A 17537-nucleotide genomic window follows, 5' to 3' on the forward strand; every position below is an offset into this window, starting at 1 on the left:
ACATGAATCAGTTCATTTGATCTGGTGTGTTGAACACATTATCATCAAATATGTTGGTGCCCTTGCATAATAAGCCCCAGCCAGAAGTTGAGCATCTCGGCGACAAGAGGCTCGGCTCGTCGCGGCAACCCATGCACAATGCCCGTGGCGACCGCGGTAGACTCAAGGAAGAGGTTTTTTTTTAACCTCCTTGGGTAGACTCAAGGAGGTTGTAAAAAAAAAAAAACTTCTGGTGTGGCAATGCTGCTTTGAAAGTGAAGCCAGGCCGCCGCCATCTTACTCAGGGCACGAAGAGACATCAGGGAATAGTGGAATATAGGAAACGCCTGCTTTTCGCCTCCTACATGTTTCAGATGGCTAATTTTGCTGTAAAGATCCCATTAAATATACACCTTTGTTTCACAGGTTTTAGGAGCAAACCTGAATGCCGTGGTGCATTTTTTAGAGTTCTTGATATCAACACTTAGCCACTATCTGTTGATAGTGGTTGCTTCCCGGTAGCATGGAAATGCGCAAAAATCATACCTATACACAAAGAAAGGTGGCAGTACTGCGGAAGTGGCAAATTAGAAACCAATTTCTATTACAAGCGCGTGTTCTAAGCTCCTCGAGCACATCATTTATAAACAATTAGTTTCTTACTTGGACAAGTACAACTTATTTTTTCCCTGGACAGCATGGTTTCCGAAAAAAGCTTTCAACAACCACCCAACTCATTGAAATTGTACATGACCTCTCTGAAACGTTAAACTCCCGTGGTCAAACATACATAATCTTCCTCGACTTTGCGAAAGCATTTGACAAAGTATCCCACCCGAAGTTAATCACAAAAATTAATTCCGTATTTCAAAACCCCGCCATCACTCAGTGGTTTTCATCTTACCTTTCTTCTAGAGAAATTCGCCGGGTGCACATCACGCCCTTCCCGTGTTGTGTCAGGTGTTCCCCAGGGAAGTGTGTTAGGTGTGTCGTATTTCTGATCTTTATAAATGACTTGCCCAGTAATATTAGTGTCCCTGTCAGACTTTTTGCTGATGATTGTGATGTATAATAAAATTTTAAATAGTAATGATCACGCCAATTTACAGTCTAGTCTGCAAGAAAATTAAAAAATGGTGTGACGACTGGCAGGTGGAACTGAACGCAGCTAAATCTGTTATGTCCATAACGAGAAAGAAAGAAATTTTGCATTTTCCTTACAATATAGGTAGTATAACTATTAACAGAGTCGATAAACAGAAGTATCTAGGAATTACGTTCACTTCTGACCTCGGATGGAATCAACACATTGATTCTGTATGTAGTAAGGCTAGCAAAGCGCTCTGGAGCCTAAGGCGGAATATAAGTGCGTTGACACCTGAGGTTAGCCTATAAATCCTTAATACGTCCTATCATGGAGTATGCTAAAACTGTATGGGATACCTACACTAAATCCAACCAACAAAAACTTGACAAAATCCAGAGGTTAGCATCAAGGTTCATATTTAACAAGTATCGCTACTGCCAATCCCCCACTGAACTTTGTAAGCTTGCCGACTTAGCTCCGCTAGATTTGCGTACCAGGTATGAGTGACTGAAACATATTTACCTTATCATTAATGGTTAATTGCTTGTTGACAAACACAAGTACTTCAAAATCTCGACAATGAAATATCCAGACATCGTCATAGCCAGTGCATCATACCCCCTCAAGTCAGAAATGACTGTTTTAAGTACAGCTTTATCCCGAGAGGTATTACAGAATGGAATGCGCTCCCCGACTCTGTCATGTCAGCCTCATGTGTCGAAGAATTTTTACAATGTGTACACGATATTCTTTTTGCCGCTAACTAATATGTATATCATAACTTTGCCATAGGTGTATCTGTTCATGTTTCTCATTTTTTGGGGGGAATTTGCACAGTGCATAGAATTTAAACTGATTCTCATCCCTGTTGAGACGTCTGCAGTTGTTCATTTACTTGCTTTTTTGTTGTCATACTGTATTAGTGTATGTGTTCGTATCTTCCACTCCTGTAATGGCCCTTCATGGGCTTACAGTATTATTAAATAAATAAAATAAAATAAATAAATGTAATACTTTGGCTAGAAACAACCACCTTTTATTTTACAATTACCCTAGCGTTTGCATTCGCACAATAAAAGCACTTAAGGTGTGCGCGGACTGCAGCCTGCGCGGCACTCTTTCAGAGGTAAAGTCAGGGCAAGCGCTTGCTTCACCCTGCTCGTAAACATTAGCGGGCGCCGCCACTCTAGAAGTTTTTTTTTTTTTTTTTTTTTTTTTTTTTTTTTTTTTTTTTTTAACCTCTTTGGGTATAGGGGCTTTACGCTACACAGCACTGCTAGCTCGGAGGCCACGCACAACAGCAGAAGCAGTAACGTGTGTAGATCGGCAATGCTAAATTGAAATTATTTTTTTTGTGTGTGTGTGTGTGTGTGTTTTGAGATCACAACCATATATATTTCATTTATTTAAGTCAAAATTATAGTCTTATACCTCCCCTGGCCCACAGTTCGGACCTCCGGGGCGAGGAATTAAATCGCTTACGAAGGCCATCCGGCGCCAGATCTGGACGAGCCATAATTGAGACGTCCGAAATCAGACACGTCCTGTGCAACCTTAACGGCAGATCGGCGCCGGGGCCGGACGGAGTCACGAATAAGCTCCTCAGGAACCTGGATGATTAGGGCCATCGAAACACTTACAGACGAGATTAGGTGGCTAGATAACGAGGTTATCAACCGGGTAGGGAATTCCGGCCAAGTCCCAGAAAAATAGCACACCGCCAAAGTAGTACTCATCCCTAAGCCGGGTAAGCCCCCGCACATAGACAATTTGAGGCCCATATATATGGGCCTCAAATTCTCAAATTCTCGGATATCTCTCTTACGTCCTGCATCGCCAAGGTCGCGGAACACGCGATCCACAACAGAATCGTTGCACATATTGAGAGCAGGGAACTCTTTAGGCACAGCCTTGTAGTGTTCAGACAGTCCCTGTCAACACAGCTCTTCTCGATCAAGAGGCCTATTTTTTTATAATAAGACCCGCGACGTAAGCGGTATCCTCGCGCTGGACCTCGCCAAAGCTTTCGACAGGGTCAAACACAGGCACATACTGCGAGAAATTTCTGCCCTTAACCTGGGAAGGAACTTTCACGACTTCAGAAGGTACGCCCTTCTTGACGAACCGCAAGGCACACATCAGGCTAGGAACGGTTTCGGGAGGTCCATACGAGGTGGGAAACCGTGGCACCCCGCAGGGCTCGGTCCTCTCCCCGCTACTGTTCAACATAGCCATGCACAGGCTTTCCGCTCGCCTCGCCGAGATCCCGAACGTGGGACACGCCATTTACGCGGATGACATTTCGATCTGGGTGCCGGGAGGATCAATGGCCACGATTGAACACTCGTTACAGAACGCGCTAGAAACATATGCATCGAGAAGTTCCTCTCCGGCGCCGCACGGGGCTTCATCTCTCCCCGTCCAAATCGGAACTCTTGCTGTACAGACAATCTGGGCAGGGAGTCAGAAACGTCGAGACTCTGGAATGTCTTCCGATAGTTATCAAAGCCAAAAACTGGCAGCCAATACCGAGGGTAGACTCGGTCGGAAACGTCATCGGAATGATCACCCGCATCTCCAACCGAAGAAGCGGGCTAAAGGAGGACAATCTTATCAAAGCTTTCCAGCCCTTTTTCCTAAGCCACATTACCTATATAACCCCCTACCTTAATTGGAGCAGGGCGGAGAAGGTCAAATTAGACGGGCTTATAAGAACGGGCCTCAAACGTGTGCAGGGACTTCCCCAGTCTACGAGCACAGAACGACTACTAGGGCTCCATAACGCGATAGACGAAATTATAGAAGCCCACTCGGAGGCGCAGGTTTATAGACTCGTCCAGCAGACTATCGTCCAGTAGACTATATCGTACAACACTAGGAGGCAGTAAGTTTCCATAAAAAAAAAAAAAAAAAAAAAAAAAAAAAAAAAAAAAAAAAACACATGAGGGAAGGAAAAAACGGCCGCTAGTGTACGCAAGCAATGTCTCGTTCGTGGGTTCGTACATTGTGCTAGTTGTGTGCTGTTCTAATTAGCTGTTCATTTATTTGATATCAACTGGGGTCATCTAGCTGTGTGATGAAGCGGTTTAGAAACCCACATAATCCGCACCCAGGGGGCGCTGTTTGCAACTACGCCCGCCTATATAAGGAGTTGTCTCCATGACGAGTTCGTCTTACTCTATCCCATGTTTTTTCTGCGTTAAATGTGTGTGTGACATCGTCAGTTCGGCCGCCGTCGCGGCGTGTGCCCCTAAGTTTTGCATCAGTGTGCTTTGTGACATCGGCTGTATTGCGTTTTTTCGCCGACGGCTTACTACCACAATGGGGGGGATCTGCGTTCGCTACCTTCGTTCTCGATGCGCCTTTGTACGGCGCACGTTGGATAGCACTTTTTCAGGTAAGTGAAATACTTTACGCTTTGTTTTTCGTCAACAATGTCCGAATTTTTTTAGGTGTTAATCGCGACAATTATTGACGGTTGTGCTCTACTGCCTTGTTGGTTTTTGTCAGCTTTATTTTTATACGTGGGTTCTGCTTGTTTATAGTCTGTTGTTAACGTAGCATGAAACAACCGAAGGGAGTGCATTCACGGGGACACGCTGCTCATAATCATGAGCCTTGCATGGGTACGTTACACTAGCATAGCGTGCGCGCACGCGCATTTGTCACTATACAGCTTGTAGCGTTGCCACCGCAATGCTTACTTGTTTTATGCGTTGTCAAATGCAATCGGCTGCTGATGCAAAATTGCACTGGTTTTTTATAAGCTGCAAAACTTGTAGCCTAGTACATGCTTCATCTGGAAGTGCAATCAGGACTGCTTGTCGTTTTTAATAAACTGTGGTTCACCTCATTTGTAATTGCATATCTGGCTTTCAACTGACCTGATGCTCTTATTTTGTTCTTTTCACTGTTTAGACGGCGGGACATCTTGGTGTCTTGGTGCTAGCGGGATGGCGGGACCTCATCATTGTGATCAGTGTAAGCCAATGTACTTTACCCTCTCTGATCCTCACAATGCTTTGTATGTGCGTTAAGACCAGGGAGCACTTCACGGTAAAATACCCAGCATTTAGCTAACGGGCATTTTTAAAAATTTTTTACACCCCTAATCAGCTGCCACTATTTTAGGCTACGTTCACACTCGGGAAGCGGCAAGCGGGCGGAAAGCCCAAAGCGGCCGGAAAATCTTTTCCGCGCATGTCCAAGTTGTTCACATTTGTTATGCTATCGCCGCGGCCACCGCTGCCGCTTTCGCCCACATCCATCTAGTCTGCGTACGTTTGTCGGCGTGGTGGCGCTCATTATCGCACCATTTCGAGCGGTATGTTCATTCATTGTCCCACCCATCATCAAAAGTGTTCATTTCGCGGAACTTTGCGTGTCATCTGCGACCTTCGGTAAATTCCTCGTAGGCGTTCCGTAATTCTCCTCATACGGGCATGGTAGCGCTGAGTCAAAGGTTGGTGCCTAGGCGTGATTATATTTCTTTAATAGTTTTTATTTTACAGGTTTTAATAACATTTCATCATTTAGTATTATTGGCGGTGCCTCCAGTACACCAAAGCTAAAACCCGGGCTGGCCCTTGTGTTTGGGGCTCGCCGAAGCCTGCGCGTCATACGTGAGACATATATGCTCCCAATCTATTGTCGCGACGAGAAAACCACCGCGCAACGAAAAAAGTGCCCTGCGACTTTTGCAACATACCGCGCCCGTGCGAGGAGAATTGCGGAGCGCCAACGAGGAATCTGCCCAACTTTTTTTTTCTGCCATGGAAGTGGGAGAAGAAATTGCTTTTTATACTTCTACATACTTGTTTCCTAGAAATGGACAATGAATAAACAGAAGGAGCGGACACCTCGGAAGCGGCTGTGGTGGGTTCGCCCAGCTTTGCAGAAGCGCGAGAAGTTGGGTCACCCCAAGGCTTCGTTGCTGCACCTCCGGTCGCGCGACGTTGAATACTATCGCGAGTATGGCTGACAGTACGTTTTAGTACCACTCTTGTCGTAGAGAAAGTGGTGGATCTAGATCGCGTCGAGCACCATCGCAGCCTACACTTTTGGTGCCATGTACAATTTTACGACCGGATGTTTACATGCTAGTGGAGCGTCTCAGCACCAGTGTATGTACACAGTTTACTTCTACTTTGTTTCCCCAAGCCTTCCTAAACTCAACTGTAGGTAGTCAATACAATGCAAGAACTCGCAAATTAACTCGTGTCATGATTCACCAGTATTTCATGCATGGGTAAAATTTTGCTACAACAGTGTACGTTGCACCTTGCTTCCCCAATGCGCAAATGTGTTCAAGCCAGTATGTGACGAGTTCTGTATTCTAAAAGGTTTTCTGTGTGATTTAGTTTCATTACAGGAATTTACTGTACAGCATCAGCAAGGAGTCTAATTTCATATCTTTGTGTGTGCTGCAGGATGTATGCTTTGCTGCTTGGATTGATAAAACATGGGCTGAGGCTTCCATACAAGAACGAACTTCAATTTGGCTCTACCACCATCGGTGCTTGGCTGGCGCCTGCCGAATGACTCGTCGCAGGTAGGTTGTGCGGACTATTTATTATTTAACCTTATTCCGAGGGGATCGAACAATGATGTGTGATGGCACATGTGTCTGAGCATAGCCTCCTATATTTTTTTCATGCCCGCCGAGTGGCGAGCGGAGCAAGGCGCTCCGCCTGTACCTTCTAGTTCATGCGCTCGCCACCACGCTGCGCTGCCACCCCATACCCAGTATGGGGTGGCAGTATGGGAACCCTAAGACCACCAGTGTAGACGAAGACGGACCCAGAGAGGCTCCAAGATTCAAGAAACATAGAATCGGTTGGAGAAGAAATAGACGTAAGCACCATAGGCAAGGTCATTCTGACATAGGGTACATTAACATGCAAGGTGGCAGGAATAGGCTGAAGTGGGAGGAGATAGACGAGCAACTAAGGCAAGAAAAGCTGATGGTATACGGGTTTGTGGAGACACATCTTAGGGACATGGAGCAACCTCCCTGTAATCCTGACTATGCATGGGAATATTGCAATAGAACAGAGGGCAGCAGAAAAGGGGGTGGAATTGGTGCATTCATTCATAAAAGTATGAACTGGGAAAGGGTCAAACAGGAATGCAAGGAGCATTTATGGCTAAAAGGGAAAGTTGCAGGAGAGCAGACACTCCTTGGCTTTGTATACCTGTGGACAGGAGCAAATGCCAAAGAGGAAAACAAAAAAATGCTGGAATGCATATCAAGTGACATTAATGAGCTAGGAGAAGGGTGCGAGATTATTATACTAGGAGATATGAATGCACACATAGAAGACATGGACGGGTACACAGACTCAACAGGCAACATGATGCTGGATATGTGTGAAATGCATGACTTAGTTGTATGCAACAGTACTGAGAAGTGTGAAGGGCACATAACATGGGAGGTAGGGAGCCTGCAGTCGACGATAGATTATGCACTAATGTCACATAGGATGCACGATAGGCTAAATGTAATGAGCATAGATGAATATGGCTCCAGAAGTCTAGGTAGTGATCACAAACGTATTAAGGTGAGTTTTAGAAGGGAAATGAAAGTAGGTAGGAGGCAAGATGAACAACCAGGTGGGATATCTTACTCGGAAAAGCAGCTTGAAATAGCAACCCAGCAAATTGAGGAAGTAATTTCAGAGGATACAAAAACAGAATGGACATATGCAAATTTAACAGGACTATTTGAGCTAGAGCTTACTAAGGTACGAGTCGGGACAAAAGGGAACAGAAGACGTAAACCCAAGAGCTGGTGGGATGAGTAGGTTAAGAAGGCCATAGAGAAACGCCAGGAAGCATCCAGGGAACACAGATATTCAAAGCAGAGGGGTGAACCAGAAGCTGACTGCAGGCATGGGTGGAGAGCGAGGAGGTGCTGGGGGAACTACAAAATGGGTTCCGAAAACAAAGGTTAGAAGATAATCTGTTCTCATTGACACAATGTATTGAAATAGCAGAAAAGGAACACAGGCCCCTATGGCTTGCCTTTCTGGATATCAAGGGAGCCTATGACAGTGTAATCCAAAAGGATTTGTGGGACATACTGGGCACTCTAGAGGTGGAAGATGGAGTAAGAAATCTTTTAAAAGATATCTATAAAAGTAACAGGGTGCTTATAAAATGGGAAAACAAGGTATCTGGGCCTATAGAGATACAGCAGGGGCTTAGGCAGGGGTGCCCTCTGTCACCTCTGTTGTTCATGCTGTATTTACAAGGATTAGAGAAAAAATTAGAGAGGAGCGGACTTGGCTTCAACCTTTCCTATTTCAAGCAGGGAGAATGGATTAAACAGTCATTACCAGGACTGATGTATGCAGATGACATTGTACTTATGGCTGACAGCAAGGAAGACTTGCAGAGATTAATGGACATCTGTGGTAAAGAGGGAGATAGCTTAGGTTTGAAGTTTAGTAAAGAAAAATCGGCAGTCATGACTTTTAATGATAATCAGGGCAGCGAGCATAGGATACAGGAGGTTACGCTGGAGGTGCTGGATAAGTACAAATATCTTGGAGTGTGGATAAACAATGGGGCTGAGTACCTAACGGAACATGAAAAATATGTGACGGCTAAAGGTAGCAGAAATGCAGCTGTGATGAAAAATAGGGCACTGTGGAATTACAATAGGTACGAAGTGGTGAGAGGGATTTGGAAAGGGGTGATGGTCCCTAGTTTGACTTTCGGCAATGCGGTCCTGTGCATGAGATCAGAGGTTCGAGCAAGGTTGGAAGTTAAGCAGCGAGGGGTAGGTAGACTGGCTCTGGGAGCACACGGAAATACACCAAATCAGGGGGTACAGGGTGACATGGGATGGACGTCATTCGAGGGCAGGGAAGCCAGCAGCAAGATAGAATTTGAGGAGCGATTGAGAGAAATGGCAGAAAAGCGGTGGGCAAGGAGAGTTTTCAGTTATTTGTACATGAGGAATGTTGATACAAAATGGAGGAAGCTGACCAGAAAACTGTCAATCAAATATTTGGACTGCAGGAGGGGTGCAAACCAGGAAACAGCGGTTAAGAAAAAGGTTAAGGAAACAGAGAGGGGTCTGTGGAAAGCAGGGATGCAGACGAAATCAGCACTGGGCACATACCGAACTTTCAAGCAAGAAATTGCCAAAGAAAATATCTACGATAATTCTAGGGGAAGCTCTTTGTTGTTTGAAGCCAGGACGGGAGTATTGCGGACTAAGATGTACCGAGTCGAGTACCAAGGTATAGACACGTTGTGCTGTGCGTGTGGAGAAGAGGAAACGGCTGAACACCTCATACTTTTCTGTAAGGGGCTTAACCCTACAGTGCAAGGCAACGGGGCTGATTTTTTCAAAGCATTGGGGTTTAGGGACAGTGAAGGCAAAATAGACTTTAAGCGGGTAGAGATAACCAAACAGAGGTTATCTGATTGGTGGATAAAATTAAGGCAGGGGTGAAATTTCACCCACCACAAAGTACAAATTATGTTGATAGCCATGGCTAGGTGGCGTATGCCACCGCCCGATTTAAAGGGTTCAGCCTCATCCATCCATCCAGTCCCAGATGTTGGGAACGGGTAGCGTTTAGGCCGGTGATCCTTCAGCCAGAGGGATGAGTACGTCCGGAAGTAAGAGCGAGCACTTACTCGGTGTCGGGCACTGTTGCCGTCTGGGCGACGTTGATGAAAGGGGTGGCATCGGGGGAAGCACCCAAAGAATGGGCACTGCCGAGTTGGGGCGCCTGTTTGCCCGTCTCGTCGGTTCATAAATTGCACTATCGCCGTCTGGGCGACGCTCATGAAAGTGCCTGCCTCGATGGGAAACAATCAAAGAATGCGCCCGGTCGATTCGGGACGCAACACAGAGCAGACGACGCGACTACGCTGTTGCGCGTGTGCTTGTGGAGAGAAACTTTCGCTCGTATTAGAGATGCGAGCTGTGAAATAAATGCGGAGGTTGCACTGGTGTTTGTTCATGATGTACAGGGGTGATGGGAAGAAACGCACAGTGCGTCGCGATGTTTTCATCCTGCTGTGACCCTGATGGGAATAAAAAGATGCTAGACTAGTTTTATACTAGTGGCTTCTAGTTATCATGCAAGCTACAACCACTCGAAAAGAAATGCGAATTATCAGAGAATGTAGGTGCTGCACTGTTCGCGTTTCTTTCAATCCCCACAGTACATTGAAAGCAAGCAACACGAGACATATTGTGAAAACTGGACCTTTCACTTAAGCCCTCAGCTGTGAGATCAAGCTCGCAGTTTCAGGGTCTTTCGTGACAGTGGCTTTATTGTGAACACTTTGGCGACGTCTTGTTTGTCTGTCGCTTTCAGAGCGAAATTGGTGAATATTGGGCGAAAGAACTTCGTAGCAATAATTTGAGCAAATTCTCTTGGTGCCCTGACTTCGAACACATCAAAGCTTTGTGCTCGCGGAGGACTTCGGTAGCATTGTTCACAGCCTCCTTTAGAGGGTGATGCATACGCCTTTTTCTTGCTAAAACTTCTAACTTCTGTAGTGCGTAGAGAACATCTAGAAGTTGTGCGGACGGGTAAAGTCCACCGCGATCTTGGTGTTTAATGAGCGAGTCCGATGGTGTCGAGGCGTTTGGCTTTGTTAAGAGCGCGAAGCACTCCTCACATTACAAGTTTTCTCGTACGGCTCTTGCGAGGTAGCCACCAACCATAGCCAATGCGGCCACATCTGGAGTGGGAAGTAGAGGCTTATCTTGGTTTAGTCGCTCTATGAGCTCTCTACGTGCATCTGCAGGGAATTCCTCGCTGGTTTGCTCCCTTGTGTTTTTCTGTTGCGGCAGCGTTGACAAGCAATCACTCTCTTCTGCTGCCATTATGTTGCTTGTACTCGACGCCAATGCTATACCGGTCTTGAGGGTTTTCTCGATGCCTGTGAGCACGGCGCGGACGTCCGTTTGGTCATTTGATCTTGCTGATTTCCTCAGCCAGCCAAAGAACGACTCGATTGGGTCCGATGACATTTTCCTCGTCAAAACGAAGTGAAGAGACATCTCTTCACAAAGATATCTAATGCACTCAACGTTCGAACGAGTTGTGATCACAAGACCCTCGCAAGTCTCTTTGGTTAGGAAGTTCCTTGCCAGGCACTGACTTTTGAGATCGGCCAGGTAGTGGAGGAAGCCAGATTAGCCGTTCATCGCCTGCAGATTCAAACTGCTTGCAGTCTGCATTCTTCTGATGTTGTATGTGCTGGATACAATTACTCACGTCCATGAGCACGAACCAGCGGTGTCCATAAATTGCACTGTCGGTCCGACACCCGCGAAGCTTGCATCGCACGTGTGGCCCGCCTGCTCTTGCAAGAGCTTCATTGCAGCTGTCGCAGGAGGAGAAAAAAACTTGCACTGCTCTCTGCATGTTCATTTTTTCCATATTCGTAGGAAATACGTGCTTTCTCGTCAAGGCTGCATTCTGTAGAGGCTCTTCAAGTCGTTTGCTGATATTTCGCCGCCTTTTCCGATGTCACGGGACAAAAACTGTGATCACACGTTTTTGATCAGGTGGCACTGATCGAATGCAAGATAGTTTTCGATTCGGTTTTCCAGGGTGGTCAATGCAATGCTTGAGGCTTCCGTTGCACAGAAGTTGCATAGCCAAGACATTGATCTTGTGGTTGTCTGTGACAATGTGCACAACGAAAAATCCTATTTCTTCAATTTCCTTCAGAACGTCTCATGAGCATGTGCAGCTCACGGCCAGTGCAGTTTCTCGCGAAAAAGTACGACACGGGTATTTTGAACGAAACTGAAAGGCTGTTAAGGACTCGCACAAGAGTGAGTTGGCCAGCACAGGCTCATTTGTTGTTTCTTTGGGGAAGTTCACACCATAGTCCACTTCGCCGATGAAGACATCTCTTTGCTTGTGATACAGTAGCCATTGTTTGACGCGCATTTCGTCTACAATTAAAGAGCATGCCCTCGCTTGCAACGAGGGATGAGAAGCGAGTTCTGCAGACAGCCTTTGCTTCACGAGTTCGGTCATGCCAACTTCTCAACCTGATGAGCCCGTAAAGCACTCGAGGGTACTTTGACAGGGAAGCCAAAGAATACCTGTGCTCGTTACGTGTTTGTATGCACGAGTCGAGAGGTTACGCAGGTTTTTTCTTTGCGAAATTCTGAACTTGTTCCACTAATATTGAAGCAGCCAGGTCTTTCTCTTTCACTTTCTTCACAACTTGCAGGAATGCAGACACATAGTATTCTGCCTTGAGCTTTTGCAATTACTGTTTGTACTTGTCGACGGTGTTCTTGAGTTGCGCAATTCGCGTGTTCAAGTCTTGCTCCTTACGTCCTCCGCTTTCGTTTGTCCATTGCCGAAACTGAGAATAATGACGACACCTGCACAGCTCTGTCCACCTGCACGGTCGTAGTGATGCAGCGATCGCTTGCGCCGTTTTCCAGAGGTAGCGGCAGTTCAGTTGCGGAGCAATCCATCAGTGATAACTCTTGAGAGGCGACGTCGACGGACGGCAAGTCATTGAGAGGAAGCGAAGGAGACTCCAGTTGGCTCTCGACTACTCTTGATTTCGACGGTGGTGTGTTCACTGGTGCAGCTGCCTCTTGTTTCTCAGACGCGTCGCTTCTCTCTATTTTTTAGACGCTGCAGGTATGCAGGATACTCTTATTGTGACTCGGGGTCCGGGACGAGAGACGGAGTCTTGAAGCAGGCGAAGAGGAGACGAAAGCTTTATACAATATGTACAAATATGTACAGAAATAGCAGTAATAGCTGCCATTAGCTGGGGATAGCTGGTCAAAGCAGTAAGAGCTGGTAAGAGCGCACCAGACCGACGGGGCGGCCGGTGGCGACTCTCTGTGGCTTAACAATGGGCTGGTTCTTCCTTAAATCCCCTTGGCGGCGGCTCCTCGTCGACAGGAGGAAGACGGGATGGTTGCTGACGTCACTCGCGTCGCATTGTCGTCGCGTCCCCTCGGCCACTCGTTGACAGGATCCAGACGGGGCGGTTGCTGAGGCACCCGCGTCGCATTGTGTCGCCGCGTCCCAGTTGGCGACTAGTCGGCAGGACCCAGAGGGACGGGTGGCGATGATGGCAGGTGCTATGGCACAACACTCTTCGAAAATGTTGGGAACAGCGTCTTGAGTTTGCGAATTTTGCAGCCCTCCTTTAAGTCGGAGGAACCGAAGTGTCGGCTGCATACAGTCGAGTAACACGTCGTATTCGGTGTCCAGTCGTCCTGAGAAATTACCTTTAGCCATTTCGCTCGCAGTTCCGGATTGCGTGGTATCTCGTGGAACGATATGCCTGGCGTCCGTTATTTGCTCGAAGACTTGCAGCGTGGTACGCAGCAGTACGGCATCTTGTCGGGCGCCGGGCACCCCAACTGATTCCACACTGCAGATAGAAAACCAAATTGGTATGTCGAAAGTAACGCAGCATAAATATGCACCGTAAATCACGGTTTTTATAGTAGTAAACAATATATGTTGTGACGGCGCTAGCAACTCTCATGTGGTTCCGTAAAATCGAGTAAACAAACGGTCGCTTCATTCAGTGACACTGAACCTTAACGCTCGGAACGCTGTTTCAACAATAAACATTCATGTAATTAATTTATTGTACAATGCTCAAGGAATTAAAAGCGATGATTTAAGGCTATGTATTAAACATACTTCCACTTCCAGCGTCCTGAATTTGTGCTACGATGGCTTAGCACTGCCTCTTACACTATACATCAGAGCCCACAGATTTGCAGCGATATGACGTTCTTATCGCATGGAATTGCACATACCATTTGTTGTTTTTGAATGTTTACAAGCCGCGTTTTATTCCGCGAGCACTGCACACACCGATTGCGAGTTATCTCATGCTTCCCTGATAGTTCAAACAAAAAAAAACATACAAAACATTGCTTCTGCAAGACGCACAAGCTTACCTGTGGCCAACACGACGGACACGGGACAATTTTTGCTTGTAGAGCCACTTTGGTAGGGTACTTCGAGGTGCCTCAACACGTTGCAGCGTAGCGAACTATGCTTGGTACGCTCCGCAGCATGTACAGGCAAATATGGGGTGCAAGCGCCGCTCGCGGAGAAGGCAGGCGTAAATAAAGGAGGAAGGGGGAGGGCAGCGGACGACCTCCGCTGCTCCACTGCGCGGGCATAAAAAAATATAGGAGGCTATAGTCCGAGATTGTGTTGTCGCATGTGGGTGTAAAACAGGCATGATGCTGCGGGTTCCAGAGCTGCTTTGCAAAAATTTGTCATGAATCTAATTTTACCTGTACTGTTTTTTTTTTGTCATCTATTTCAATATCAATCGGAGGCAAGGGCGTCCACAAAATTTTTTGCGTTGGGGGCGTTGGTTGTTGGCACTGGAGGAGGAGAAGGGGGGGGGGGGGGTATGTTCGCAGCAAAAAAAAAGGCACCATTTGCTGAATAAATTTACCTATTTATAAATAAATAGGTAAAATACACACATGAAAGAAAAATTAAAAACAGCACATTAATGCTTGGCTTGAGGAGATACAATGTTCGTTTATTAACAAACAATTAAAATTTAAAAATGCAAGAAAGATACTATCACTTCATGGCGAAGAGTGCTCAGTCTCGCTGCATGCAGGTTCTCAACTCACCCGAATTGATGACCAGCACAATATGTTCACAAACATGCAAGTACAGTCACTCAGTCGAGTCGATCAGTCTTCCTTGAACAGCAGCTGTAGACGCCTCGGATTTTTATGGGCAAATTGCATGATGACACGGGTGATGAAGTTGTTTCTGTGCTTCATTACACGCTCTCGGTGCACACTCATCATACAAAGGCCGTCCAGCCTGTTGTTTGTCATCGTTGAGCGTAGCCAGGTTTTCGCTCTCCTCATTGTACTGAAGGAGCGTTCGACCGTACAGGTAGTAATTGGCAAAGCCAGAGCCGCCTCAATGGCTTTTGCAACACCAGGGAAGAATGTCTTGGCCTGATGTAGAAGCGCGCAGTAAGTTATTTCTGATGGGTCCCCAGTTTTGTTGCACCACATCTCGTACCAAGAGATGGCCTCTTCCTTGAATTTGTCAATGCCGTAAAAGTATTGGAGTTCTTTGGCGAGGGCAGCGAACTCAACACTGCTCAAGTGCTTCATTTTTTATGGATGCAGGTGGAGAAGTTTGAAGCTCCTCTCATGCTTTCAGGAAAGCGGCGAGCTAAAGAAGTAGTGAGACAGTCCAAGTACGGCACATATATTGCCACATGGTAGTATTCCTCCGGCAATTGAATCCCATAGTTGTCTCGGTGGGCCTGACGAGAGACTTGTCTTGGTACCGATATCACTACATTTAAGTGATTGGCTGCCTCCCTTGCTGCATTCATTATGTTGGAGAACTCCTCTACAGCGTTTGTCCGGTGGCTGCGAAAAATACGTTGCGGCTCAGTGATGTGGTCTTGCACAGAATGGAAGTCCATGGATTTCATATGCTTTTACTCGTTCTCTCTGAAGCAGAGTTGTGGCGTTCCTTTATACCTGTTTTCATTACTGTACGGGAAAAAGCGCGCAGGCCTCCATTTTTGGTATTTATCTCGAACACTTCTTATGTATGCGAAAAAACGTTGCCTCCTTCCCTTTTCTCTGGCAAATCATACCGCAGATGCACTGCAGCCGTTTTCATGGCAGTGTGGCTCTCTGGGTGTCTACACTGTATAAATTTGTTCGACGCACTTGACAATAGTTTTCATAACCAGAAAATGAAGCAAAGCATAGACTCCTACAAATTACTCTTCCATTAATAAAAAAAGCTTATTTAATTGACTATCCTATTTTGATAGGTAGCCATACACAAAATTTAGTTATGGTTGCATTTATCAGGGACCAAAATAATTATGTGGTCCTATCTTAATTCGTTGAAATGGATCGCATAATGACACTACTGGCCTCGGCTTTCAGTGCACTACAAGCTTTTTGAGGGCGGATTTAGGCTTGGTTTGGGTGGTAGAAATTTCGTCATTTCGGCAAGGAGTGTCTACAAGCAAATGTGACGCCACGGGAAGGTGTCGCTTTTCTTACTAATTGTGGCGGAAGCGGAAGTTGCTAATTTATGAGGAAGCTGAAGTTCTCACGATAATACTGCGTAGATCTCGGAAGTTCAAGATGGAAAACCTCAAGCGTTCCTCTCAGAATTGTTCACTATCTTCAGTCTGTCATTCTTTCACTTCCGTGCTATCACCAGCAAGATTACGTCCTAGTGTGCAGAGTGCCAAGTTTGCTCGCAATGCTGAATGGCGCTTCTACGGATGACACAGACGCTCTTTTTGCAGCCAGTTTCGGTTTCAAGGCGCCTGCCAAGGGGAACTAATTGTTCGCGTAGCTCCCACATGAACTCTGCTATTAAAAATTTGATCGTTGGGATAGGTAGTGTCGAGGACGGGCCCCAAAGTACTGGTTTGCTGTAGCTACCTATTGTTGATAATTAAAAAGTAAATTACCGTAACTTCGCTAATTACGCACGCAAGTGCGTAAATTGCTCTGTATCTAGAGGCTGCCAATCCGTACACTCGAAATTTCAAAAATTTGGTGCAGCTAAAAAACACCCTGTAGTTGCACTGATGAATTTGCAACCTCTCCAAATCACTTTGCACTTTCTGGCGCAACCGGTATGTGAACGTCTTTTTAACCACTAAACACCATACTATATTAATTTGAAGGCACTTCTCTGACTCTGCTCTGCATTTTAATAACTATGTGCCAGGAAATATACTAGTAATTTTAAGCATCATCACATACATACCTTAAGAAACCAGTACTTTAAACAAAAGAGGGCTTAAATTTATTTTTAATGTGAGGCAAAATTCTTGCTTGGCACATATTGTTAATTGAACTTCCAATTTGCGCATTTTCATTTCCCCTTCTGTTTTTTTTTTCCCTCGTCTGTGCAGAGTTTGCTTGCCTGTGTCTGCAAGAACCTTCATGCGTGACCTGCGACAGAAAGCATTTGTGGGCAGCCAGTGCTCTCCTACAAAGACTGGCCTGCTCTGGCTGCGACAGCAATCGTCTCGAAGATCTATGCATGGCCACCTTTGCTGCTATTTGTCACTCTTGTTAATTACACTTTCTGCATCTTTTCTCATTTATTAGGTAATAAAGTTTGACTGTGTGGCATGATGTGAAGTAGATGTCTTGCAGCATTTTGGCTTGCAGTCCTGTTCTATGCACTTCATGAAAAGCTCATCGTACAGTGTGTGTGTAAAAAAAACAAACAAAAAAAAAACAGCATATTCTAATTTATCTTGCAGTTCTGGTAAAATGCAATATGCAAGGGATTCGCTAATGGAGGGTATGCCGAAGAACTGGCCATTATTTCTGCGTGATGCTCTCCAAGCATATGGCAATACTTGACAAGGGACACCCTTAAGTTACAATTTACTTTTAAATGAGGCACCGACATCGGAAGAAAATATTTGTATTGCCGGATAGAGTGGTGCG

At 45.9% G+C, this 17537-nt stretch overlaps 1 protein-coding gene across 1 annotated transcript; it reads left to right on the forward strand.

The window, feature by feature from the left end:
- Window positions 1–50: 50 nt before the first annotated feature.
- On the forward strand, window positions 51–17210 carry LOC119436977 (uncharacterized). The gene is made up of 5 exons (XM_049660474.1): window positions 51–156; window positions 4291–4463; window positions 4985–5047; window positions 6496–6617; window positions 16991–17210. Exons 1-5 carry the CDS (start codon window positions 51–53, stop codon window positions 17187–17189), a joined length of 663 nt encoding a protein of 220 aa, XP_049516431.1. The 3' UTR covers window positions 17190–17210.
- Window positions 17211–17537: the final 327 nt, after the last annotated feature.

This window comes from Dermacentor silvarum, chromosome 1 (genome assembly GCF_013339745.2).
Source record: "Dermacentor silvarum isolate Dsil-2018 chromosome 1, BIME_Dsil_1.4, whole genome shotgun sequence".
Classification (NCBI taxonomy): domain Eukaryota; kingdom Metazoa; phylum Arthropoda; class Arachnida; order Ixodida; family Ixodidae; genus Dermacentor; species Dermacentor silvarum.